This window comes from Amblyomma mixtum, chromosome 5 (assembly GCF_055824585.1).
Source record: "Amblyomma mixtum isolate Tamu chromosome 5, ASM5582458v1, whole genome shotgun sequence".
NCBI classification, from domain to species: Eukaryota; Metazoa; Arthropoda; class Arachnida; order Ixodida; family Ixodidae; genus Amblyomma; species Amblyomma mixtum.
The window spans coordinates 123034191-123060611 of NC_143016.1; the positions used below are offsets into that span (position 1 = coordinate 123034191).

Genomic DNA, 26421 nt, shown 5'->3' on the forward strand with positions numbered 1-26421 from the left:
AAACCTCATAGTACGTCATTATATAGAGCTCGACGAACGGTAGCTAAAGAGCACGGTACTTTTTTATTGCTAAAATTGCCGTTTTATGTCTAGCACTCTAATTCATGTCTGTTCCAGAGAATTGGGGGTGTTTAACGTGTAGTTTCCTGCTGGGATGTCATGGGAACGCGGACGTCGTAAGTTAGGTTACAGCAAAAAAAAAAAATGTCAGTGCTCGTTAAAGATCCCCAGGTGGTCGAAATTATTCCGGAGACCTCCACTACGGCACCTCTTTTTCTCGTTCTTCTTTCACTCCCACCATTCTCCCTTCCCTTACGGCGCGGTTCAGGTGTCCGCCGAGATATGTGATACGGATACTGCGCCATTTCCTTTCCTCAAAAACCAATTTACCAAATACTTGAGAAGGGGGGAGGGCTGTGGCCTCCCCCCCCCCCCCCCCCCCCTGCCCTTCCTCCTTCCTGTTCCAGCGTCCCTGACCCGGTCATAAGGTAGTTGGCGACCAGACCTCAGAATTGGCTACGTATCGCAGTCAATGGCAGCCAGTGGTCAGATCCGGAACCAGACGCTCGAAAGCCGCCCGTATGTCTGAGTGAGCACTGACATAGGACCGAACGTCCACGAAGTGGATAACGGGAAATGACAGCTTACAGAATATGGCCCCACATTTCTATGCGCGGATAGGCAAAGCCGCTATTTTGGGAAATTAGAAGGACTATACACGAAGTTGTATTAAGTGGAAAAGTAACGCCTAGAAGCGCAGCTCCGCTGCGCGTAGTCTACCTATCCACTTCGTAGTGAAAGCGCCGAGATCTTGTGCGCGCAGCGGCAACTGGAACCGCAGGTTGCGGCGGCGGTGCCGATGCGCGCGCCGAGTGGAGAGGGTCCCGAGGAATGCCGCCGCGGCACGGCAGTGCGGTTGCTACGCGCCGCTGACGTCACAGTCGCTGCCGCCGATGCTGCCGCCGCAGCTGCCGCCGAACGTCCCGACGGCGGCTGCCCGTCCGCGCCGCAGCCGCTAGGCGGGAGGGAGAGACGTGGGACCGGTGGCGTACGCAGTCGGCACGGCCGCCGCGGTTTCCTGCGGCCATTTTGAAACGCGCCCGTTTGCCGGAAGCGCAGGCAGCTCGTTTGCATGCGATTGGGCGCCGCTTCCTCTTGCGGTCGTCAGCTCGTATATATCCGGGACTTACTGTTGAAAGGGCACAGCTGGGAGTGGCAGGCAAGCGTTGTATGATCACTGTTTAGGATATTTTCCAGTACTGGGCACAAGGCCGTCTTCTGAGTGTGTTGTCATAGATCTCTACACCAGCGCCAGCATTCATGCTTGTGGGGGAGATGCCAGCGGAAAGGTTCTCTTGGGAGCGGTTTTTAGAGCGAGTGCGGGAGCACCCTTACCTCTACGACACGAACTTAACACAGTACAAGGACTCAGCTCTCAAAGATCGCCAGTGGGTGGAAATAGGACAGCAGTTCGGAATGACAGGTGAGTGCGGATGCTATATAATGCAAAATGACATTTGCGTATCGTGTACAACGGCATAATCTTCAAGCCATGGATCTTAGTGCCTATTCTAGAGGCTTTCTGCCTGGCTTGTGGTGCTACTGAATTACCAACAGAGTTTGCTCTCAGGGCACACATGTGTGTTCTAATCCTTGAGGAAAGTTTGCTTTTGCTTTGTTATGCAGCGTTGTAACAAAAATGATGTACTGCATAATATAGTTGATTGAAGTGTTAATCACTGCTGCCGTGTAAGTACCAGGTACGTTTTCAGCACGTGCTGAGTACTGCAGCTATACGCGAATACGGAGGTCTCGGATATCCTTCGAGGTCATGCACTATGATTACTTTGTTTTTGTCCTGTTCTCCCTGTTTTCAAGTGCAACAAGGTGGACCGCAGTCGTGTTATAACTTTTAGCTTCCCTTTCATCTGTCCCTGACCTGCTTGTTGGGAGTGTGATGGATCTTGGTATAAATCGGTACCTGCCTGTGTATACTGGCGACGCATTCGTGCTTTGGAGCACTAGCTAGTTTACGTTATGCTTTCTTGCTCGGGGCATGTTTGTTTTCCTCTCGCTCGATTCCATCGTGCAGGGCTGCAGGCGAAGAACAAATGGAGGAACGCACGTGACCGCTACATCAAGATCCGTGTGCAGATGAAGCGCTTCGCACAGAGGCAGTACAGCGGAATGGGCATTCCGGCCCCCACGACCAAGTGGCGGTACTACCAAACCCTGGACGGCATGCTCAGGGACACGCAGCACTACAGTCAGCTATGGTATGAGTCTCTACGGCAACCGGGTGATGCTTGCACACTTAGCGTGGTTTCCGTGGCTAAGGTTCGCTAATAATCACTGGGTACTGTCACGTGACGACCGCGCTGATTTTGCCTTTTCGCAGGCGTGTCGTCACGTTTTATGCTATTACACAGCTCTAGCTGTGTTAGCCTAGGTCCCCGGTTTCGGCTTGTCGGCGGTGTCGTCACTTTTTACGCGCTTTTTAGCTTTTCGTGCCGTACCCCATTTATTTTCACTTCGTAAACTTGAACTTTTTAAGCATGATTGGAGTTGTTCGGAATAACGAGGCTATGATATGAGTCATATTACATAAAGTTAAGTTGCAGCTTGGCCCCTTTTTAGTTGGAGAGCAAACGTTCGGTAAGTCATGAGCACCAGTCATTTCGGCCTATCTCTTGGTGCTTAATTTCTATTCCAAATGGGTGGAAGCGCTGAAAGGCTCGAACGGTAGAGCTTGAATGCAACGGATCGCCCCGCGCGCCTGAAAATCTCTTCAGAGTCGCGCTTACCGCAAAGTGTAATTTGCGTAGCTTAGTTTATACTTTTCAGACTTAATTCAACTCTGAAAGAGTGAGCGGCAGGCATGCCATGCTATGAATACTAAAGACAAACATGAAGCTGAGCGGAGAACGTAGGGGCAACGAAGCGAAGGTAACACTTCCTTGTAACAGCAGCGTCACAGGCATTAGAGACGCTTAGCACAGCGAGTACTGCCACCGCATACCTCTTCCGGGCGCCGTCATTGCACGTGCGCTGGTTGGTGCCTACGTGGCAGGTCTGCCTGCCGCTATAGCTGACTACAGCTGGCGGCACGTGGCGCCCTCTGCACGGTCTGCGCATACGGACTGACGACGCGCGATAGCGGTGGCTGTATGCGCTTTGCGAAGAGTCTATACTGTTACGTGACGGGGCTGAATGGCCCAGAAATAAAGCTCCTCCTTTTGAGTAGCCTATATACATGGCCTGTTCTGAAAGTAGGAGGACTCATTTTTTTAAACAAAATTTATTCAAGAGAATAGTACAAACGATTACAATTTTTCAAGGTAGCACCCTTCCGCACCTGCACGCTGCTGCCAATGAGATTTACAGTCTTCGTACGCCTCCAGGAACGCCTGGACCGGAATGCTGTTTAGCTCCCTCGTCATGGCCTGTTGAACCACCTCTACCGATCCGTGATGTTTCCCCTCGAGCGTCGATTTTATTCTCGGGAATAGAAAAAAGTCTGGCGGGGCCAAGTCGAGGCTCTAGGGGGGCTGAGGCAGCGTTGCCGCCTTGTGCTGGGCAAAAAATCGGGGTCCTCATTCACATGATGATGAAGATCCTACCGGTTGGCCTTTTCCTCCTCTGACAACACTCCCGGCACCAACTTCGCGCACGCTTTCCTCGTAGTTAAGTTTTCTGTCACGATCTCAAAAACTTGGGTTTGAGGAATGCTGAAGTCATCAGCAATCATTCTTATACTCATTCTACGATCACTGTTAAGTAAATGTTTCCCCCACTACACATTTTCGTTGGTCTTGCTGGTCGAAGGGCGTCTGGAGCGGTCGTCTTCCTCCACTCTTTCCTTACCTTCTCGGTAAAGCTTGTGCCGCTCAAAAAACACCTTATCTACCCATGGAAGCGTCACCGTAGGCCTCCTTAATCATGTTGTTCGTCTTTTTGCCCGTTTTACCAAGATTTACTCAAAATTTGATCGCGTATCGCTGATGCAGTAAACGCTCGACGATTCTGCGTGACGAGACGTTTCGACAGGGGTTCACAGTACAAGCGACCTCCTCTCTTCAACGGCCGAGAGCCGACTGCCATTTTCCCCAGCATTCCCAAAATCCCCCTTCAACGATCCTGCACGCGCATACCACCTCTCGTCCGCCCGTTCGCCCAGGAAGAAACCAGTCCTACTACTTTCAGAACAGACCCTGTATGTCTCAGATAAGCAGTTTTTTCTGTTCATGAAGCCGAGTAGCCGGGAAAAGAAGTTTTGGATTGGCGAATAGCGTGAACAAGAACTAAATGAATTATGCCTCTTTGGGTGCACTTATAGGGAAAATTCAGTGCACTTGTATGTAGACTCATGTATCATTGACGCTTCAGCGAGTGATGGGAGCACAGAGCTTGTGCACCCCTCGCGACATTCCTCGCGACATGCCAGGAATAGATCTGCACCATTTGCTCGTTTCCACTTCAGCCAATATCCCATGCAGAGGCATGTGGCGCGCGCTTTCTCATTTGTTGCACGTGGCTCCGTTACCTCTGTATAACCTCCATCTACACTTTCCGCTTTTGCACGACCCTGATTGTAAAATTATACTGCAAAATATTGCGAGATGCTTGCAGTATCATGTTGCACCACAGTCGCTGAAATGATCATCGGGTTCGCCAGTGCCTCAACTCCATACCCTTAAAATATTAACGCCTTCAGAAGGGCATGCTTCGGTGCGGTAGATCGAACTATTTCGGTGAACCGTAATGCCGGTTGGGGAGGTCCCATGGAGGATAAACGTATGTTGTAACGCTGTGATTCCCTTGACGGTTAATTTGTTCTCTACCCGCGAATTTACTGACAAACATTAACCCCATGCATGGCACCGCGGGGGCCTCGGTTATCACGTTTTGCCTCCACTAGTAGCCTCCTCTTGCCGTCAGAGAAGCTGTAATTACTTTATTTATTTAGCATATATATATATATATATATATATATATATATATATATATATATATATATATGCTAAATAAATAAAGTAATTACAGCTTCTCTGACGGCAAGAGGAGGCTACTAGTGCTGGCTACTTATGCCAGCCTTCCCCTATAGGGCAGCTAATATCTATCTATCTATATATATATATATATATATATATATATATATATATATATATATATATATATATATAGATATTAGCTGCCCTATAGGGGAAGGCTGGCGGCAGTGAAGCGGATGAAGGACCCTGCACGGCTAGAAGGCTGATGGTAGGAGTCACGGCATGGGCGCCTAGTGCTGGCCCTGCGGTGCCTTGCTGCAAGCAGCGTGCATACTACCGCTTCCCTAATTCTTCGTCACCTGCCTTGTGTGCCCGTCTCGCCGGGCTCCGTAAGAAACTGTTTTTTTGGGGGACTTCACGTTGTGCTCTGTTTTCCGCCCGTTACGGGTTGTAATTCTTCTTCTTCCTTTGATGAATTGTGATCAATGCTCTTCCAAGCCTTCCTTTTAATCAAGCGGCCGTCTTAGAGTACAGTCGAACCTCGTTCTAACGAAATAAAGGATATAACGAAGGAATGGCGATTCCCCTTGGAAGCTCGCTCAACATGGGCTATAACGAAGCTACGGCTGTAACGAAACAACTACCGGGCCCCTTCGACTTTTCAACTAGGTTGAACTGTACACTGTACAGGGCGGAATGCTGTGCGTGGAGTCCGAACATAATACTCTGTAGTGCTTTGTGCCTTAACGCTGGTGGGGGTGCGTACTTTGTTTAAAGGCGATAAGAGTGGTTTGAAATGTGCATCAGAGGACAACAATCTAAAAAGTACACTTTCTGCGCCTGCTAGACACGGGTCGTGCTATGCGCTGAGGGAAAGATGCGTGCCCTGCTGAAACCATCGATGTAGATTTGGAATTATCATAATAGATAAGCTCTGTACTGCCCAAAACTAAATTTACACTGTAATGTTCAAGTTTAAAACCATTCTAGTCAACCATTCTACGGAGGTGAACGCTTGTTTAAGCACTAATCTGGGCGGTGATTTTTTTTTTATTCTGTACAATAAGGCTTCACTGTGAAGCACAGGAAGGGAAGTGCGCTTGGTGCAAATTTTTTCTTCCACTTTTTCTTCATGCAGCCATCTGGCGGGGCTCGTCAGTATCAAGACCGAACCTTGAGTTTCGCGATAACACAGTCATCTATGCTATTACCTCGCAGAATTCTACGTTACCATTTTTTTTCTCATTTTGCAGCGCTGAATACGTCTACCAGTGTGTGGACACGCAGTCGTGAGTACTCCCTCGAGAGAAACACCGCTCTTGCTATGGAGACACTGCGCCTTTCTTGGCACTCCCTGCATGTTTATCGCCATGTTCTAAGAGCGCCATGGTCAGCGTGTTGCTATTTTGCACTTGGCGGGATTAACGGCAGATTATGCCAAGCATTTCTTTGCATAAGAGACAGTGAGGAAGAACCGAATTGGCCTGAATCTACAGAACGCCGCTTTATAATTAAGGCGCTACTTTAACTGAAAACAGCTTTTATAAGCTAGTACACTACAAAAATTGAAATACAGATGTTGCTATCAGCGCCCGAGTTCGCAATTAAACTGCGGTGCGCCGACACAGTTTTTTTTTTTTTGCGCGAATCCCGGAGGCTGAGCTACGCTGCTATTCACTTGAAAACGGTGATCACAGAGTTCTCTTCGGTGTACACGTCACGGGTTTTTCTTACCAATAAAGGTATCTCTTGCTACTGGACAAGCATCAGCACACACAGAAAGAAGCATAGGATTGATCTTTATTGGGAACAAAAATTGGGTGCAGCCGTCTTCAGCGTCCTTTACAAGAAAGCCGATCACCAGGCTAAAGGAAAGCTTGTACCATCGGAAAACAGTGGGTACCTGGTGCAACTGGGGATCGAACATCGCACCAGCCGCGCACGAAACGGAGACATTGCCGATACCTTCTGAAAATCGTTTGCAGTTGCGACCTTTGACCTCCGGGATGATGCCAAGCAATGTCGCTTGACAGTTCTGATATGGAGGATGGCGCTTACTGATGGCGAGCAGGCAGAAGAGTAGACCGGGGAAAGAACCCTTACGCGATACGGGGCCTCTCTCAAGTGCAATGATATCTCAATGCATGTCACTTTTTGCGCCTGAATATCCAGCCCGCTATCTAGAGGTCAGCTGCGGGACGTCGAGCATTCGGCAGCCATGATAAGTGTGCTGGACAGGCTGTAGCAGTTTTATGGCAAGAGCAAACAAAAGAAACGGAAAGGAAAACACGACCCGTTTTGATTGTTCATCAGTAAGAAGGATATCGTTTTCTTTGATGTTATTGCCCCTCCCCAACATAATTTAGGAGTTACCATAGCCTATCGTCAGCCAGTATCGTACTTAACCTTGTTATTGTAGAACGTAGGCGGCAGGACACGTACCCACCCCTCTTCCAGAGCCCGGGAGCAGAATTATTCAGTAAGGGTCTGCTGGGCTGCAGCAGATCTGAGCCCTGTACTTCACTCTACGGATGTCCTCAACTGACAAAAATGGATCCTCTTCGGAGCTGCGCACGCGTCGGGCTTTTGCGCGCGCCATCGGCGTCGACGGCCGCTTGTGATCTTTCCTCCGCTCTATCCTCCTCCCAATAACTAGGCCACCGAGCCACCCTGGTTCGAATAAAGGGATTCAGTAAATTCTAATCCGCTCTGGAATCTCGGACGAATTAGCTAAATCTTGCGCCTGCGATTTTCGGTTCCTTGAGAACGCATGTATTCATCTACAGGCCGCTGTAAGCCGCACCAGGTCACATTCTCTGTGGGCATGTCTTAAACTTGTACCGAAAAGCTCTCCTCCCGTGCTTGAAGGACTCCATTCTTAGATTCCTGGATAACGAAACGTGTTCAACACACTTGAGCAAAGTTGATTTGGCCTTGGCATTGAGAGTGTTTAATACATTATTTATTTTGTGCACAAACAACTGGCATTGTGAGACCTTCACACTGTTTCTCTTTTCATCAAAGGGTGTCAGCTGAAGGCGGGACTTCTCAAGATGGTGAGCTAACTCTTAGGATCGAGAGGTAAGTTGCCTAGCAACGAAGGCATGTACTATTACGAATGCACCGCTTGCGTTAAATGTTCTTGGATGGCTTTCTACTGCTGGACATATAGTCTAAAAAGTATCCTTGCTCTCAGACATGTCTTCAGCCTCCACAGTTGTACCAGATCACGTAAGCCTCGAGTGGAGCTGAGTAATATGACCCAAACTCGATGTCTGCATGTTCAGATGACTTTGATAATATTGACTTCAGTCCGCAACAAAGCCTGTGGAATCAAGAAGTGTCGCTGCAGAGATGCCAGTGCCGCCAGTCTTGTGCAAGGCTAATCTCCAATGTAGCTTACAACGTCAACGTCTCAAAGTTCCAGTGCAGTGCAAGCTTGGAAAGTCTGACTGCAGCGCACTGCTGCTGTATGAAAGGCACTACGGTATTAGTGCAATGATGCTTCGCATTTCTGACCTCTACTGCTACTCCAGCTCCTTGACTCCACACCGCTTACACGCACTTCCCCATTGTAGTCACGCATGTCAGCTCACTCCCTGCGATAGCATGAGATACAGTGTTCTAGAAGGCTTTGTAGTGACTGAGCGGTTGCCGCGGCGTGCCGCTACGTGGGGCCGACCGTGCAACCGCGCTTTTTTTTCGTTGTCACATAAGTATACCCCTTTTTAATGCATAACCGCTTGGCAGCCAGTGTAAATGCACTAAACGAATGGATAATAAATTTTAACTTTTCGAAGGGTAATCAGTGGCTGTGTGCTTCCGTGACGGCGCCAATGGAAGGCGAGGGAATGAGGGCCGCTCCTCGAAAATTTTCCCGGCGCCCCTTTCTACCCCTGGAGGACATGATTTCGTTCGCTCACGAGCACCTAAGCATCTTAATCTTTGGGTTCGGTTATTCGAAACCAATATATCGCTGTCTCAATGTACAATTTGTTCTTTTTATTTTGTCTTGGAGAGGAACAATGCCAAAAATTTCCCTTCGACGTATGCCAACCCCGTAAGATATCCTGGGGAGCCCTTGTTATGTTAGAACAATAACCTACAACTTTTGGCTGGAAGTTTGTTCTGTTTAAAAGAAAGGCAACCACCTATCTTGGTTTTTCCGGGATTTTTTCTTTTTCTTTTTAATGAAGGTCAGGTGGAATACCTTCCAGAAGAAATAGGATAGCACTTGAACTATCAGTCCGCAAGTGTCGTCTGATGTTTCGCTACATTCGGTATGGTTCAGAACACAGGACATTGGATGCTAGATATTTTTCTGTGCAATATTAATTCACCACCGTTCTGACTGCAGTTTTATTCGCGATAATTTTATAATTGTCGTGTCCGGTCGCTGTGTTGAATGCAGCGAAAGACGCACACGGTACTTTTAGACTTCGTTTATTTAAAGCCGATGAGGGTGCGACCAGCGTCGACCGAGGCAGGAGCCGAACTGGCCGCCCGAAGAAAGGAGGGAGTGGAGAAGCGTCCACGGCAGGGAGTGGCTTCCCAGAACAGGAGGAGGGTGCGGGGGCGCACCGTGGGGGGGTCCTGGCGACAGCGTGCGACGAGGGGCAAGCGGTCGTTAAGAGGAGGATTGAGTGGTCGTTAGGAGGAGGATGCGAACTGTCGTTAGGAGGGGAATGCGAGTGGTCGTTAGGAGGGGGCGCACACACACAAAAGCAATAAGGGGACACAACACTTCCTTCCCCCTTAGAAAGTTGCCTGGTATCGTGCAGGGGGTCGGCGCTCACGCGTGGAGGCGCGCTGGCTTTGTGCGCTCGGGGGAGAAACACTTGTAGGCTGGCTGTTGTTCGCTGTGTCTCCTAGGTCTGTCCTGGGCGAAGTCTCTTCTTCCGGGAAGAGGGGCCAGGCTATGTGGGAAGATGGTGCACGTGTTCTCTCCGCTGGCGGACAGCTCTCAGACGGCGTCGTAAATCTACGCAGCTGGTTGAGATGTCGGCGTGCTACTGTGCCATGTATGTTGACGAGCCAAGAGCGCAGGCCTATGCGTCTGACAATTGTAGCTTCCTCCCAGCGTGGCTTTTTCAGAAACTGTCGGGCGAGGACGCGCTGCCCCTCATTAAGCGTGCCGCAGCGCGGAATTGCTTTTTCTTCCCGGAACGTCTCTGCCTTTGGCTCGGGGAGGATGGCTGTGAGCTGGGTTCGCATTTCACGCTCGAACATCATTTTCGAGGGGGTCTCGCCTGTTGTGCTCTGAACCGTCGTGTGCTGCTTGAAGAGAAAGCGCGCAAGGCGGCGCTGCAGCGAGCCTGTCTGATCTCTTTCAAGGGCGCGTTTTAGCTCGGCTACGTAGCGCTCGGCTTGTCCGTTTGTCGCTGGGTGGTAGGGGGCCGATGTAACTGATGAGATCCCGTTGTCGCGATAAAACTTGAGGATCTCCGCAGACACAAACGGTGTTCCGTTGTCCGACACTACCTTGCGCGGCAGGCCGAACGTTGCAAATAGTGATCGGAGGTTGTCAATGACTGCTGCTGAAGTCGTCTGTCCCATTTGCCTTATCTCAAGCCACTTTGTGTAGGCATCTACGACCACAAGGAAAGTGCAGCCCTCAATTGGTCCTGCAAAATCAATGTGCAGTGTGTGCCATGGTGTGTCTGGCTTTTCCCATTCTGGGACAGGAGCTTTCGGCGGGGCGCTCCGGCTGCTCTGGCAAGGCTTGCATTCTCGCACCACTGTTTCGATGTCGTTGTCAATGCCAGGCCACCACATGTAGCTTCTGGCACACTTTTTCATTGCAACGATGCCCCGATGTCCGGCGTGGATGAGAGACATAGCTTGTGCGCGTAGTTCTCTCGGCATCACAACTCGGGACCCAAATATGATGCAGCCGCGATGGGTGCTCAACTCTGTAGCTCGCCTGCGGTAAGCGTCGAATTTGTCCCCTTTGAGTTTATGCACGTTGCCTTGTTGAACAGCTGTGTAAACTAGCCGGAGAGCTGCGCACTTCTGCGTAGATGCTGCAACTGTGCCTGCTGTAAGCGGAGGTTCTGGCAGTGCTTCGAACATCAGAACGTCTCCTGGTGGAAATGGTTCGTCAACAGTTGCGTCTAGTGGCAGACGGCTTAGCGCATCGGCGTTTTGATGTTTACTGCATATCATCACGCCTAGTGGAGAAAACCAGTTTCTCCCTAGAAGGCTTGATCCTGTGCCCTTCACAACAAGCAGAGGTAGCGTATGGGTCTGGCCGTTGTAGTTAACCTGCACGTTGGCAGAGCCCAATAGTGGCAGATTCTGTCCTGACCACGTTCGCAGGTGCGTGTCGTCTTGTTGCAGGGCGGGTGCGTCAGATGGCCATGAAGTTCGGAACGTGTCCTCACTGATCAGAGTACAGGCTGCGCCGGAGTCCACCTCGAACTTAATCAGCTGGTGATGTACGCTTACTTCTGTAAAAATCTTCGGTCGCGTGCCGAGATTCATGGTGTTCAGGTCGTACAACACAGATGGTGTTGCTGATGTTGTTCCATGGAGATCAGATAGCGGCGTATTCTCTGAGGCGTTGACGCTGTGATTAGGCTGGGAAGGTGACTTTATCTTGGCAAGTCTCCGTTTCGTAATGCATGCTCTTTCGATATGCCCTCGCTTGTGGCAAAAATTACACGTGGCTGACTGGAATCGACATCCCTGGGGGTTGTGTTGGTCGTCACACCGCCAGCAGCGTTGTGCCTTTTTGACCGATTTTACAACAACAGAAGGCTTGCGCACCTGGTTGCTTGTCTGGTGTACCGGCTCGGTGTTCCGGCGAATCCCTCTCTGCTGGTGACCGGCGCTCTCCGCTCGAACGGCGATGTCGTAAGCTTTGCTGAATGTGAGGTCCTTCTCAGCGAACAGGCGCTGCTGCAGTGACTCGTCACTCAGTCCGCACACAAATCTGTCGCGTAACATCACGTCCAAGGGAAGCATGGTGGTGTTAGCAGAAGAAGCTGCGTCTCCCTCCTGCCCGGTAGCTGTTGTCGACAGCGTTCCAAAATTGCAGTCGGCAGCGAGCTTCTTGAGCGCGGCCACGTAGGCGCTCACAGTTTCTCCTCCCAGTTGATCTCGTCGTTGGAAGCGAGCCCGGCTGTAGACCTCGGATGGCCTTGGGTCGTAGTGCTTTTGCAGCGCTTTTACGATGTCGTCGTAAGACACTGCCGCTGGTGTGCTTGGCTGAATAAGGGCGCAGACAGTATCGTAGGTCTGCTCCCCGCACAGCGTCAGCAGGTTGGCCCTCTTCAAGGCTGGGTCTGTGATGTTGTTAGCTTCAAAGTAGAACTGAAGGCGTCCAACCCACGATGACCACGATGAGCCGTTGAATTCTGGTATCTGATTGGGAAACCCTCGCGTAGCCATGGCTTGTCAATAGCGTTGCGTAGCGCGGGTCGAATCCACTTTCTCGTCGCCACTGTCGTGTCCGGTCGCTGTGTTGAATGCAGCGAAAGACGCACACGGTACTTTTAGACTTCGTTTATTTAAAGCCGATGAGGGTGCGACCAGCGTCGACCGAGGCAGGAGCCGAACTGGCCGCCCGAAGAAAGGAGGGAGTGGAGAAGCGTCCACGGCAGGTAGTGGCTTCCCAGAACAGGAGGAGGGTGCGGGGGCGCACCGTGGGGGGGTCCTGGCGACAGCGTGCGACGAGGGGCAAGCGGTCGTTAAGAGGAGGATTGAGTGGTCGTTAGGAGGAGGATGCGAACTGTCGTTAGGAGGGGAATGCGAGTGGTCGTTAGGAGGGGGCGCACACACACAAAAGCAATAAGGGGACACAACAATAATGTTATTAAAATATGCGCTCAAAGTGTTCTTAACGCTACAATGAGATTTTATAGCTACCCTTTCGATAGCTCGACGCCTCGTGGCTGGTGGAACGGGCGGGTGTAGCATCAGCTGCATGGGAGTACGATGCCCACTATTCTCCAAATGAAGGCCACTCATACATTCATGCAAATCGCCTTATAGTACGCCATTTTCTACCCAGTTGTAGGGCCTAGTCTTTGTTCAAGTTCACTTAAACTGGCTAGGCCATTAACTATAAAGTCCAACCCATATTGTTACTGGTTTTTGTAATACAAGCTTCTAACGTCCTTGGTTTTTACTACTAATTAATGAATTCTGACCTTATAACTGAGTTTCATGTCACTTCTGCCTGGTCGACTGTTTTTAAAAATATCACTAGCCAAATAAATGCAGTTTTAGAATTATAAAATGCTCATTTTGATGCAGTTAACAACGCAGCGAACTTCCGCTTTTCATGGGTCATTCCTTTCGGGCTTCGCCACATGTTCTCCGCTGGGACATATCCACTAATAAAATAACAGCTCTTATGTTCACATGATAAATGTGTGCTGAAAACTGTCCCCGTTTCCACTTTGTACTGGCGCTCAAGCGATGGAAAGAGTGAATTAAAGGGACCGTGGTGGCCGCCTTATGGTGTCAGTGAAGGGACTGCGGCTGCCTGCCATTCTTTGAGAACCGCTCAGTGATCACGAATAGTGGCCGCCTTACCAAAGAAATAACTGAAACCAATCAAATTACTTCTCCAGGACCACGGTTCCCTCTCTCGTTCTCACAGAAAGGGAAATGGCGTTTCTGTCCGCGTCAGCGGACGTAGGTGTTTAATCTGTTCGTCACTTGCCATAATTTTATCGTTGAAAGGGATCGGTGGTGCTCGCGGGGTCATTAGGACCGTTCGTCTTTTCCCAGCGCCCCGCCGCTGCAGTCTTCCCTATAGACCCCCCGGCCGAAGTCGGCGGCGAGCGGCGCTCAAAACGAAGCGTCTACGGCGTTCAGCATCCCAGGCAGCGGAGTGCTGGGGTAGTGGCCGGCTCGGCCGAGCCACGGAATGTCCCATTCCTGGGAACGATGGGGCCGCGCGTAGGCTGCTTCACGCCAGATGTGCAAAGAGCGGCAAGAGCTGGTGCACTGACAGAGCTGATGCACGCCCAACGGCCCACTCGTCTTAACGGACACCAGATGAGGCGCAACCTTGTGAAGAAAGTTTTGTTTAGAAGGTTGGCAGATGTTTTCAAGATTAAGCATTGTCAGACGAAACGGGGTCAGATGCTCTTGACGAGGAGGGTAATAAAAGGGACGAATAGTCGGCGATGGCGCGGCTAGGCGAGGTCTCGCGATGGCTTCAGCGTCCGAGAACACTCAACGTCAACAGTTCTCGGTAAACGGGCTGGTATAGGGAAACGCTGCCGAACAGAACAGATGCGGCCACTCCTTCAAAGACAGCGAAGGTCTGATTTGAGTTACACCACTGACCGGATGTCGGTGAGGCGCTAGCTAGTCAGCAGTCCTGGACAAGCTGAGTCGCCTGGGAACGCGGGTGAGAGCTTGCGTTTGCTCACAGTGGTAACGGCCCGTTTGAAGCCCGATAACAGCCCTAACTCAGGGACGACGCCAAGGTCGAGGGTCTCCGAGGAAACAGATTGCACGTGCTCGCACGACTGTATGTTTGTATTTGTTTTTGCTTTTATTCTGGGAGGGAGAGAGTTTTTGGTAGTAGTGCCAAAGCTGTCGGGTTTTTGAAATTGATTTGATGTTCATTTTTGCCCTGTGTAGTTGAGGAAGAGGGTTATGGAACTGACGGCTATGCGTTTGATGGACCAATCATGTTAACAGCTTAACATGATTGCTACCGAATCTGGGCCGGGCCTTTAGGTTTTTAAAATGGGGCCCGGAGACCGGAAAAGGGGTTCTGGGCTACGGCTAGGTGTTATGCATCTTCGGCTATGCAGAGTAGGTGCCTTCCTCAGTGTTTGCGAGTTCCACCTTTGGTTTTTTATCTTTTTGCTGCTTAACATTTCTCTAATGCCTAAATTTGTATGTAATGTAGATTTCTGTATATATAACTTCAAGTACTCCCTTAATTTTTGCATCTTAACTCATCGCAAGACCGTCTCTGACGGGGCACCGATGATGCGAAGGAAACCTTCAACCTTCAAATGAACAAACCGTCTCTGACGGGGAACCCCTGGTGCAAAGAAGATAAAGAAGCAAGGGGGCGACAGCTTCACTTTTTTTTTCTTCTTTTTCCTGCGCAATGGCCACTGGCTTTGCAGTAAATTTTTTTTCGTGCTTCCCATTTCTTTAGCTGCCATTATGGCTGATCAGTAGTTGTAGTGCACGCCAGGCTGCTGCCCGGGTTCGGTCCCAGCCGCAGCGGTCGCATTTTGATGGACGCGAAGTGCTACAGAGGCCCATGTACTGTGTGACGTCAGTGTACGTTAAAAGACGTACCAGAGGTGCTCGAAATTATCCAGAGAGGCAGCGACGCAGCAACGCAGACGGCCAGCTTTTCTCCTCCAGTATTCGACGGCAGCGCCGCGCGCGGCCAACCGCTTTTTTTTTTTCTTCAGCGCCACCCATCGAAACCCGCTTCGCTCTTGCCACTACAACACTTTCTAGAAGACTGTACCTGAGAGGACCCACCACCTGGCATCCCGACGCGCCGGAGTTTACTTGAACTGGTCGAACCCGTCAGGCTGACAACCTGCCCACGTCGAGTGCAATTAAACACCGCCAGGGATCAGTAACTGCTATGATCGGAGTTGTTGTTTGTCGACAATTGATTTTTGGGGTATGTCTCCTGACCAGCCTCTATTTTTAGAGGCATCGGCTTTTATGCACTCGATAGAGTCCGGTTGGGTTCGCCTCTTAGTCAAGAGAAGAAGTAATGAATCTCTTGCAAACTTCAGCGGACCGGCTTTTGGTGCGCGCTACTACAGGTCGCTGTGTCGTCCCCTTGTACTTTATTCTGCGAGCATTTGACCTGATAAGCACGAAATAAAAATTAATGATGCGTACAGAATTTCTACTAGCAGGGTGTCGTGCTACAATCTCGGCACGTTCTTCTCGGCAGGCGCAATACACGAACACTTATTTATATCGTAAGCATCTTTAGCGGCGCTGTGTTTTTCCATGCTTCCCCCGCACTCCTTCTAGGGCGGGTCCTGCAGCAGCGTTTGACTGCAGCCTCGACGGAGAGCCTTCGCACGCCCAGCAGAACGACCTCCCTTCGTCTCCTGAAGCCGGGGGCAGCTCCACTCGGTGAGTAAGCGACGAGAATGCATCACTGCAGTATTTACCCCAGAGAGGTGCGAACAGTTCTTTTTACACCGGCCGCTGCATGATTTGGAAAGACCGCAGAGAGAGTGAGAGAGAGGAAGATGGCGAGCAGTAAGTTTGTTCACTTTGATAAACGCTTTATAATATTGTGGCCACACTCTGCTATGCGCCGTGAAAGCTGACCACATGCTATGTCGGCGGCGGCTTGACCTTAAGGCACTAGGCTTGCTCGGCTGGGCCGCAGGTGCTCGTGCCGAGGGTGGGAGTACTCCACTCGTACAGGTCACTGTGGGCATCGGGTGACGTAAATTGTCGGCATATAGGGCAGATGAAGGGATTGTTCATGTAATGGTGACAGAGTTGAACTTGAGGCATTTGTCTTATACAAGCATCCTTGGTGGCAGGTTATCGAAGAGGTGGTGGCAGTCACTCTCAAAAATGCTCGCGCGTTTAGAGTACTGTGCCGTGCCGATTACAGCGCCGTAAAACACATCCTAGCAAGAGGAGCAAGCGATTTTCGGTGCACTAGTAGTGCTTTTACAAGTACCTTCGTGAGCTTCTGCTCTCTGTCGAAGCAACACGTGCCGCGCGTCAGCCATATGAGCTACTCAGAGAGAAGCTAGGCAATGAATAATAATAATAATAATCATAAGCCTGATCATGCTCACTGCAGGGCAAAGCCTCCCCCGTGTCTCTTCAATTAATCCTGTCTTTTGCCAACTACGGCCACAGTATCCCCGCGAGCATCTAGATATCTGATATGCAATGATTGCGTCCAGCCAAATGCGGCCTCCTAATCATTCAGAATGAGCTCCAAGGATTGTAGCGGTCCAAGCAGCTGACGGCAGCAGTTTTCAGTCGCCGAACTGCAGTGCCACCTGGCCCCTGCATGTTCTGTATTCCTGCTGTGCGCATAGTCGGATACAGATCAAGAATTGAGCAGCAAGTGCCCCTGAAAGGAGCCCCTCTATCCAATGATGTCGCCCAATTCTACCCTTCTCCTCCTGGACCGATCCCTTGGCACTTGTTATTGCGAAAACGCAGGCGGTGGCAGGTGAAAGGAGAATAACCACGTATTAATCAGTTTAACATCGGTGTCATGAGGAGCAACTGCCGCTTCGTTTTTGAGTTGTCTCCGACTACAGTGGCACCTTTATCACGAAGTTTACGTACGGACCAACAGCATGAAGTGCGGGGTCACGAAAGAACAGCACACGAAAAATAGCATGCGTCACAACAGCGCACAAAAAACAGCACAGCGACAAAACAGCGCAGGGAAAAAAAACAGCACAACGACAAAACAGCACAGCGAAAAAACGGCGCGTCAAAGCAGCACACCGGACAGAACAGCTCAGCGGCAGAACTGTGCAGCCATTGCTAATATTCGCTGCGATGACGAATTCCAAAGCATTTCGAGAGGCTACCATTTAGAACAGGGAGACCAAGAGGCTGCTGTGATGGCCGAGTGCTCCAAGGAATCAGGAATCTTAGCTACTTTGCGCTTCTCTGGTTCGAATCAATGCCTAAGACACCGTAGCTGCTTCAAATAAGAGAGTGAAGATTGAATTGCCGACAGCGATAATTTTGAAGAATAACAACTTGAGGTAGACGATGAGCTCTACGTCGGGGTATTAGCCAGAATTCAGCACCATAATAGTCAACGTGCAGAATAGATGCTTCCAGAACAACTTCTTCAGGGTTACTCATTCCGTTACTCGCCTGGAAAAAGTGGAAGTTTGATATCGCGAATATTACCCTACCCTGTTTCTTATCGAGTCAGTGAAACGAGCACTCGCTAACGTTTTCTCATTTACCGTTTGCCATTATGACTATGATAGTTCACCCAGCCCGCAGCGCTGCACCGTACTCCGCTGTGCTGTCTTGTCGCCATGCTGTTTTGTCCGTCGTGTTCGGTCTTCCCTGCGCTGTTCTGTCGCTGTGGCGTTTTTTGTGCGATGGTTTGACGCATGCTGTTTTCGGGAAAGGACTTTTCGGTCGCATTGCCGAAAGCTTTTTGCGATGTTTGGCAATGCGGTAGTGGTGAGAGCAACCAAATAACTTCGTTTTCAGCAAACGAAGCAGACTCGACGACTGCGAATACGATGAGGGGGACCGCGGAGGCAGCGATGAGGCGTCGCTGTTGAGGAACCTCAACGCCTGCATCGCTCAGCTGGTGGTTGCTACAAACCGGCCGTCGTCGCCGCCGCCTCCGCCGCCTCCGGAACCGCCGCAGCCGTCGGCGTCGCGAGAGGACGCTCCCAGAGACGAGTGCCACTTCCACGGGATGTCGATTGCAGCCAGACTGCGGCGGCTGGATGAGGCCACGCTGCCTCAGGTCCTGCACCAGATCAGCGAGGTTCTGTTGCAACACGGAGTGTGACTAAGGAACTGTGGCAACAGGCCACAAACGATACTCGCGAACTAGCAGTAGCGGCATTGTTTTAGAGCGCAGCTATTTCGCGCCCGTTTCTGCATTTCGAGGCGTCGCCGTCGCTGTTGTCCCTCGTAACCAGCAGTGGACACCTTAGTCGCGCTTTAAGATGCGAAACCAATGGAGCGGGAGCTTGGAATGAAGAGGGAAGGTGCATAACTGCCCTCTTGGAACAGTGGACACCTCAGTTGTGCTTTATTCTACGTGGCTGTAGTGACAGATGTGCGCTGCATGCGTTGGCATTGACAACGTTGTGCCAAAAACGCAGCGCTGAAGCAATAGGCCGTCGGCGTTCATTGTGCTCATTGGCGTTGGCGTTGGCGTTGACAACGTTCCGATACTGACTTCATGGCGGCTCCCAGGAACCGCTGCCTCTGCACCGACCCCCCTACTCCTCTTCCCACCTAATCCGGCTCCGCCAACCCCGATCTTGATGCGGACATCTCCCTGCGCGAGGTTCGTGCTGCGCTACTCAAGCTCCGCACCACCTCGGCCCCGAGGACTGACGGCATCACTAACAAAGCACTCCGAAACCTAGATACCCCCTCCCTCGAAGCCCTTACTAACATTATCAATACACATTGCCAGGCTGGCACTCTTCTCTCCTCGTGGACTCATGTACGTGTCTCTTTCATCCCCAAACCCGGCAAACCTATTGCCCTAGAACACCTACGCCCAATCTCTCTCACCTCCTGTTTCGGCAAGCTGTTCGGGCACGCCATCTTGGCCCGCCTGCAGACTTATCCGGGTGACCACGACATGTTAACGGACTCTATGTTCGGCTTTCGTCCTCAACCATCCACCCAGGATGTCATGCTCCAGCTTTCCGAGGATGTCCTACACGACTCCCACCACAGACGCACTGGAGCTGTCCTGGCGCTGGGCCTTACCAAAGCATTTGACAATGTACATCACACTGCCGTTTTGGACGCTCTCTTCGCCCTCCATGTCTGACCCCATGTACATGCTTACATCACCGCTTTTATCGCCCTCCGCACAGCCGAAATCTCATACGGCCCACTTTCTTCTTCTTTTTCCCTTGGCAACAAGGGCACACCCCAAGGTTCTGTCTTGTAGCCGCTTCTTTTCAACATAACCCTCTACCCGCTGGCAAGTGCTCTGCGTACTATTCCAGCTCTATCTCATGCTTTCTACGCCGATGACATCACCCTCTGGATGACCAGCGGCAAAATTGGCGATATGGAGGCCACTCTCTAGGCGGGCGTGGACGCGGTGGTTGCTCACGCTCGGGCTATCGGGTTGAGCTGCTCCCGGTCCAAATCAGAGCTTTTGCTTCTTCTGTCTCAGGGAGTGGCCCCCATGTCGCCTTCTCCTCTCACTGTCTACCTGGACGGCACACCCATTCCTCTTGTCTCTACCTCCGCATCCTAGGACTATTTCTTCAGGTGTGCTTGCCAACCACCCTCATCACTCGACTCACAAACACTGTACACCACACCATCCGCCTCATACGCTGCATTGGTCCAGGACTTTGTTCTAAGCCGCTTCATCTATTCACTTTGTTATCTATTCCTTTCTCGCACCGAGGAGGACAAAGTCAACAGTCTCTTTCGCCACGCGTATAAGTCGGCCCTATTCCTTCCCACATCTACCTCGACAGCTCGGCTATTGTCCATGAGCGTCCACAACTCCCTTACGCAGCTGACGGAGGCCCATCGTACGGCGCAGCTCCGTCTCTCCCGCACCCGCCCGGGTCGCGCACTTCTATCCACCCTTAAGCTCTAACCTCTTATCACCCTTTTCTACCTCACTGCCCATCCCTTCCCACGTCTGCTCCCTCCAAACCGTTCTTTTCCCCCACCCCCCTAAGAATATGCACCCTGAACACCACCCCTCCCGCAGAGCACCGCGAGCCTCCGCCCTCTGGCTTGAGTACTGACGGAAACCTGCGTGGCTTATGTGGATGCCGCCTCGTACAGCCGCTACCCAGCCCACACCCTTGCAGTCAGTGACAACTCTCTCCAACCCACTCTTACTGCCTTAGTCTACACTTCGACCTCTATACACGCCAAGGAGGCAGCTATTGCCCTTGCCATCACGCAGACCTCCGCGGAATACATTTTCAGTGACTCCAAACCTGCGGTCTACACAACTACGCGGTTCGACGGATGGCACCCTCGGCCATCAGCATCTTACGTTCAGACACCATTCCCTCTCGCCCCATCCAAATCATCTGGGTGCCCGCTCACGCGGCCCATCCTGGTAACGAGGCGGCTAATTATATCGCTCGCGATTCGACTGACCGAGCAAGCCCGCCCCCGCTGGGAATGGACACGCGTGACGCGCTCCTCACGTACCATGATATTACTTTAAACTATCGCCTCACTCGTCTCACTTTTCCCCCTCCGCACAAATCCCTTTCCCAGCACCACCAACGCTTGTGGCGCCACCTTCAGGCCCACACCTTTCTCACCCCCGCACGTCTTGCCCTCCTCCACCCCGGAGCGTACTCGCCGGCCTGCCGCTATTGTGACAGCCCAAAAGCTCATAGCTCATATCCTATTCTCCTGCCCAGCAAACTTGCCCCCTGCCTCTTGGCACCTAAACAGTGTGCAGCAGTGGGAGGCTATTTTGTCCACCACCGAGCCGAATCTCCAACTCCGGCTGGTGACCTGGGCAGAGTACGTCGCGACTATAGCCACGGCCTGGATGCCACAACGGGCAGCCTGAAGGCCGCCCACAGTGCTGCTGCCTAAATTTTTTTAGGCCTTGAAATAAAAGTTTTTCACCACCACCTCCGCCACAACGTTTTACACTCCGATCATTTTAAGGAAAGGAAGTGCGCATAACTGGCTCCCTGGGTCAGCGGACGCCTGAATCGCGCGTATATACCTCCTTCACCCCGCGACGTCACGGAGATGCGGTGGCGCTGATGTCAGTAGCGACTTTCGCGTGGTAGGCAAAACAGGTTCCGCCTGGCCGTGCCTACCGCAGCTGCTGCAGCTACCGGCGGCTGCATATCGTGGCTGCGCACTGCAGAAGCAGCATGTACTGACCAGCTGCGTCGCTGTTGGATCCGCGTAGTATCATAAAACGAAAAATTAGATTAGCCTTAATAGGTTTCTCGGAAATAAATGGCGCATTAGGAAATGGGCCGCGGTAGTAAAAGCGCGAAGTCTGGGTGTAGACCGGCGCTGCCAGTCAACGTACTTCATAGCACAGAAATTGCCGCGCTCATTCACCTGAACAATGGTACGCTTAAAATTGCGCAAGGAAAAGAAAAAGCATGTATGTAGCTGCGCACATATTTATCACCCTGAGCTGGTGTGCACGGGCGCCGGCAGGGTCACTCTCCACCGAGGAGTGCGTTATTTTGTTGATAGCGCAGCATGTCATAACGTGTGCAGAAGTTATACGAACGTGTAATGACGCATTTTACGGCATTTAATATATACTTCAAAATATTTCTTAACATGAACGACATAATTATTTGATTGTAGTAGAAAAGTCTGGTAAGTTGTGACAATCTTGCGCGGTCGCGTTGGCATGCTTCGAACAGCGTACTTTCATTGCATCCCGCATGTGTCATAAGTTTCTTCATGAAGTAGTACATGATCGCGAAGGCTGTTTGGAAAGAAGCAACCGCAGGCGGGCTACCAACAGAGGCACGTAGCGAGATTGACAGCGGATGAGGCAATGAAAAGTGTTTTCTTTATTGATGCTTGAGATATGTAACCAAATTTGGTGCAAATATGAAATTGCTCTGCTAATTTCAGCAATGCGTTTTATTTTCAGCTATACCTGGTAAAGTTCTTGGATAATTATAATTAACACCCTCGTCAAGTCACCACGGGTCTTGAATAATTAAGTAGAAAATGCGGAAATTTTTTATGCCAGCACGTTGCCAACGCCCTATTCTCTATGATGGCGGTATTACTCCTTTTTTTTTAGATTCGCAGTACCTTTTTTATCAAAAATGACTACCATACTACTGCTCCTGTAGCAAAAAAAAGTCGGGAGATTTATTGCACTCCTCAATGTCTCTGGAATCGTTCGCGACAAATTGAATCATTCTATTTCCATTCGTTACAAATTTACGAAGGGGTGAGTGATGCCAATCAGAAAATGTGGTAGATCACAAAACAAACCTTTAAGTTTTTTTCCCTCGTTTATGGCCTCTTCGCTTTCGTTTTGGTCAAAGAAATGCCGCACTGAAATCAACGAAACCTCTGATCCCTCTTCTGCGTAGTGATGATACCACTGTGGTGCTCCGTCGTCGGGAACCCGCAGGATTCGCGACGTGCCAGGACCACCAGGAACGCCATTACCTCACAATTTTTGACGACCACAGATCTAAAAACCGTAATTTTACGAATTTCTACTAAATACTTTGCTATAATTTTTAGTAACCAAACAGAAGACCCAGGGGCTGGAAGAAATATAATTTCAGGAATCCAAACTTTTTACCAAATCGACCAGTTTAAGAAGGGGAGAAGTCCGCCTGGTGGTGCCTGATCTGATGGCTAAAAAGAGCGGCTACGCGAGACAGATGAGATCGGGACACGATCGACGCTGTCCCCACTTTTCGCACTGTGCGACACGTGTGTCAACAGACAATGAGCGCACGTCGGCTCTGCCGAAAAAACGCCAGTGCTTCCCTCAGCACTGTCCCGAGGTAAAATCGTTCTTGCTAGTTCAGTGTGAAAAACTTATCATTTTATTGAATGCCTGGGGTAGAAACCAACTGCAGCGCTTTCTAGCCATAATACAATACACACCGTGTCGAAATACGCCGTACATGGCCAACGCGAGCCCGTGTACTTCGAGGAATACTAAGTTGAAAGCATCAACCATTGTTATGATTCTCGGAAACTAAAAACGCGCATACAAGCCTTGAAAACCGGCGCTGCACCACCTCAACTCGACGCCACTCCCTGGCCTCTTGCCTACCGCGAGCCCGTTCGCGACTGCAGCGCCACCTCGCTTGTTTGCAAACATGGAGGAGGTCTATAGGTACGTGGGGTGATGAGAGAGATGTGAGCTGCATGCGTTAGCGCTGACAACGATGGCCGAACTCTCGCGAGAACCAGGAATTGGTGCAGCAAGTCGAGCATATATCCATCTATTTCTCCGTCCACAAAGCCTCCTTCTTGACAATCAAGAACTGTTAGTGGAGTGTTTCTTGAATAAGGAATATGAGTGAAAGATAACAAGTTGTCTGTAATTGTACCTATGCATGTCATGCTCGAATTCTTTTCCTCAATCTATCAAAAAGCTTTCAAAAATTTCGCATTAGGAAGTAACGTAATCGTAGGCAATTTTTGTTTACGGCAAGAGACAACGTTTTCTTTCTTTTTCTGATTTGCAAGCACTGCCGAAGTGGAAGCAGGAAAGAATGACCTAATTTGGAGCCTCACGTGCAATAGCTGTGTGCTAGCACAGTTAAGTGCAGACACGCGGGGCTTACAGGAATATGTTTGCTCACTTTCTGTACCTTTCGTTGCAGGGTGATGCCCTTGAGCAGTGCAGCTGCTTTGGGGCTCTCTACCCCGCGTTTGCGATTTCTGGCGCATATTGTGCCCCATGTACATCGTCTGTGCTTTGACACAGTGTCAGTGTCTGTGAATCTAGTTGCCGTTTCTCCTGATAACGAAAGTGTCCTAAATCTCTGGTCATTAGAGCGTGAGTGACTTTCATTAATGCATGTTGTGTTTTTGGGGACTTGTTAACCTCTGACGCTGCTTCAAAACCAACATGTGGTGTATTACTCTAAGGAGCACTAATGTTCATATTTTGGTGTATTTAGAAAGTAAGTTGCAGAAGTGGTCATTTCAGCTTTGATTCCAGCTCCGGGCACTACAAAACGCACACATAAGACACCTAGTGAGAGAAGCTGGGAATCGCGTCCACTAGACGCGTGACGTGCATTATGTCTCTGTCACCGGCTTACAACGCGCAGGTCTTTTATTCATAGCAATTGATGTCAGTATGGCTGTTCTTCGCACTACTTTCTCTGAAAACTTGGCATTATTTCATTTTCATATATGTCACATTAAAGATTGTTTCAAGAAAATAAAGACGTGGGTGTCCTTTTTTTTTAAGAAGATTCATTTCCGCCCCTCACGGTAAAGTGACCCTGTAATTGGGGGACGGGTGTCAATAGTTGTGACATCGACTGCTTCGAGGGGGCGAGAACTCAAAACAGCGTATTTGAGACAGAAATGGTAATAGCGGTACAGCAAGACGTACACAAGAACGACTGACACAGGACATGCGCTAACTTCATCTGATTTTATTTACTGCAAAGCCAGCAAATGTATAGAAAATTTAAGGCATGCGCAAAAACCGGTACAACAAGGCATCAACAAAACCGTTCAAGATATGATATCTCAGACTTGAAAAGGCGGACCAAAGTATCGCTTACACAATCTAATCTCTTCTTTTTAAAGGGACACTGAGGAGAAATTGAAGTTGGCTTGTATCGACAGAATACCAGCTCCTGATTACAAAAACGCCACTCATACTGACAACAAAGCTCTTGTAACGTAGAAAAGAGCAAGAACCAAAATACAGGTATCGCCGCCACAGGCCAAACTCGCAAGTACAAGCGTCATGACGTCATATAACAAAACAGTGTTGCTAGAACCAATGGTTCTAGCAACGCTAGGACACGAGAAGCACAAATCACTGAGGCGCAGCCAATGCATGCGCAAATCTCCTTGACGTCGCCAGATGGCGCCACGTGCCGGGCAGCTACGCGCTCGCCTGAAGCATCGGGACCAATCAGCGCCTGCTCGCCGGCGTTAGGCGGGCTCCCGGTATTCCGCTAGCGGTATCAAGGTACACGGTATGCTAAAGGTGTCTATTTGCGAGAACTTCGTTGACGACTTCGAGAACGAGATCCATCGTAACGCTCGCAAAACGCCGGTGCAAACGTAAGCGAAGCGACTGTAGCGACGGCCGCAATAGCCGATAGATGCCTTCAACGTGCGGCCGGCGGTAGCTTTCTTTTCGGCTGCTGCTAGGCCGCACTGCTGGGCGCAGAAATCACGGAGTCTGCATCACGTCATGTCACGTCATGTTTCACGTCACTTAGTCCTCTGTCGTCATAGCCGAATCACAAGTTTGAATCACAGCGGCGGGAAAAACCTTTTCAACTTCGAATCCAAATTTCTTAGAAATAAATGCATTTTTCGCTGCCGGCCAAGTGGCAACAAAGCCATGACATGCCGAACTATCGGATTTTGCTATAAAAAATATATTAATAGTGCTCTCCTCAGTGTCCCTTTAATGTGGAATGCTTCCAAAAGCTGCCACGCCTTCATATCTCCACTCCTGCCCAGAATCTTTATCTCCCGAAGCCGCGGCTCACACTTCTTGCACTGCTGGCATCATTTTTGCCCCGGCCCATGTTCTGCCGCACGATTACACACGGAGCACTCAGCGCAGTGCTGCGAAAGACGTGCACCTCCTAGATTTGTTAGCGATCGTGCGTGCTCAGCCGCGCGGTCGCACCGCCCCGTTTGGCCCAAACTCAGATGAAGTTAGCGCATGTCCTGTGTCAGTCTTTCTTGTGTAGGTCTTAATGTAGCGCTATTACCATTTCTGTCTCAAATAAAGAACCATCTAGCCCAAATTGACGTCCTTCTAAGCGTATTTGAGGAAAGATTTCCCAGGGAATAAAAAAAAATGCAACAGAAAGTCGCTCATTATGTGCCGGAAATGGTTTAGAGATAGTGAAATTCAATTTTGCGGAACAATTATCGATACGTAAAACTGCAGACAAAAAAAAAAGATGTTCACGGGGTGGTTTCCTTCTGCAGAAGAGTAGGAGCCAATCTGAACTTCGCTTCTCTGTTCTGCTGCTGCTGCACACTGCCTAGCGTATGGTGTTATGGGTTATGCGTGCCAGCTTCCCAAGACTATCTC

General features: G+C 50.3%; 1 protein-coding gene across 1 annotated transcript; it reads left to right on the top strand.

The window, feature by feature from the left end:
• Positions 1 to 1037: 1037 nt before the first annotated feature.
• LOC149343571 (uncharacterized) lies at positions 1038 to 22267 on the top strand. Its single transcript, XM_089545965.1, has 7 exons — positions 1038 to 1483; positions 2093 to 2276; positions 6130 to 6165; positions 6245 to 6280; positions 8016 to 8072; positions 15978 to 16082; positions 18171 to 22267. Exons 1-7 carry the CDS (start codon positions 1321 to 1323, stop codon positions 18478 to 18480), a joined length of 891 nt encoding a protein of 296 aa, XP_089402091.1. The 5' UTR covers positions 1038 to 1320; the 3' UTR covers positions 18481 to 22267.
• The last annotated feature ends 4154 nt before the right edge of the window (positions 22268 to 26421 follow it).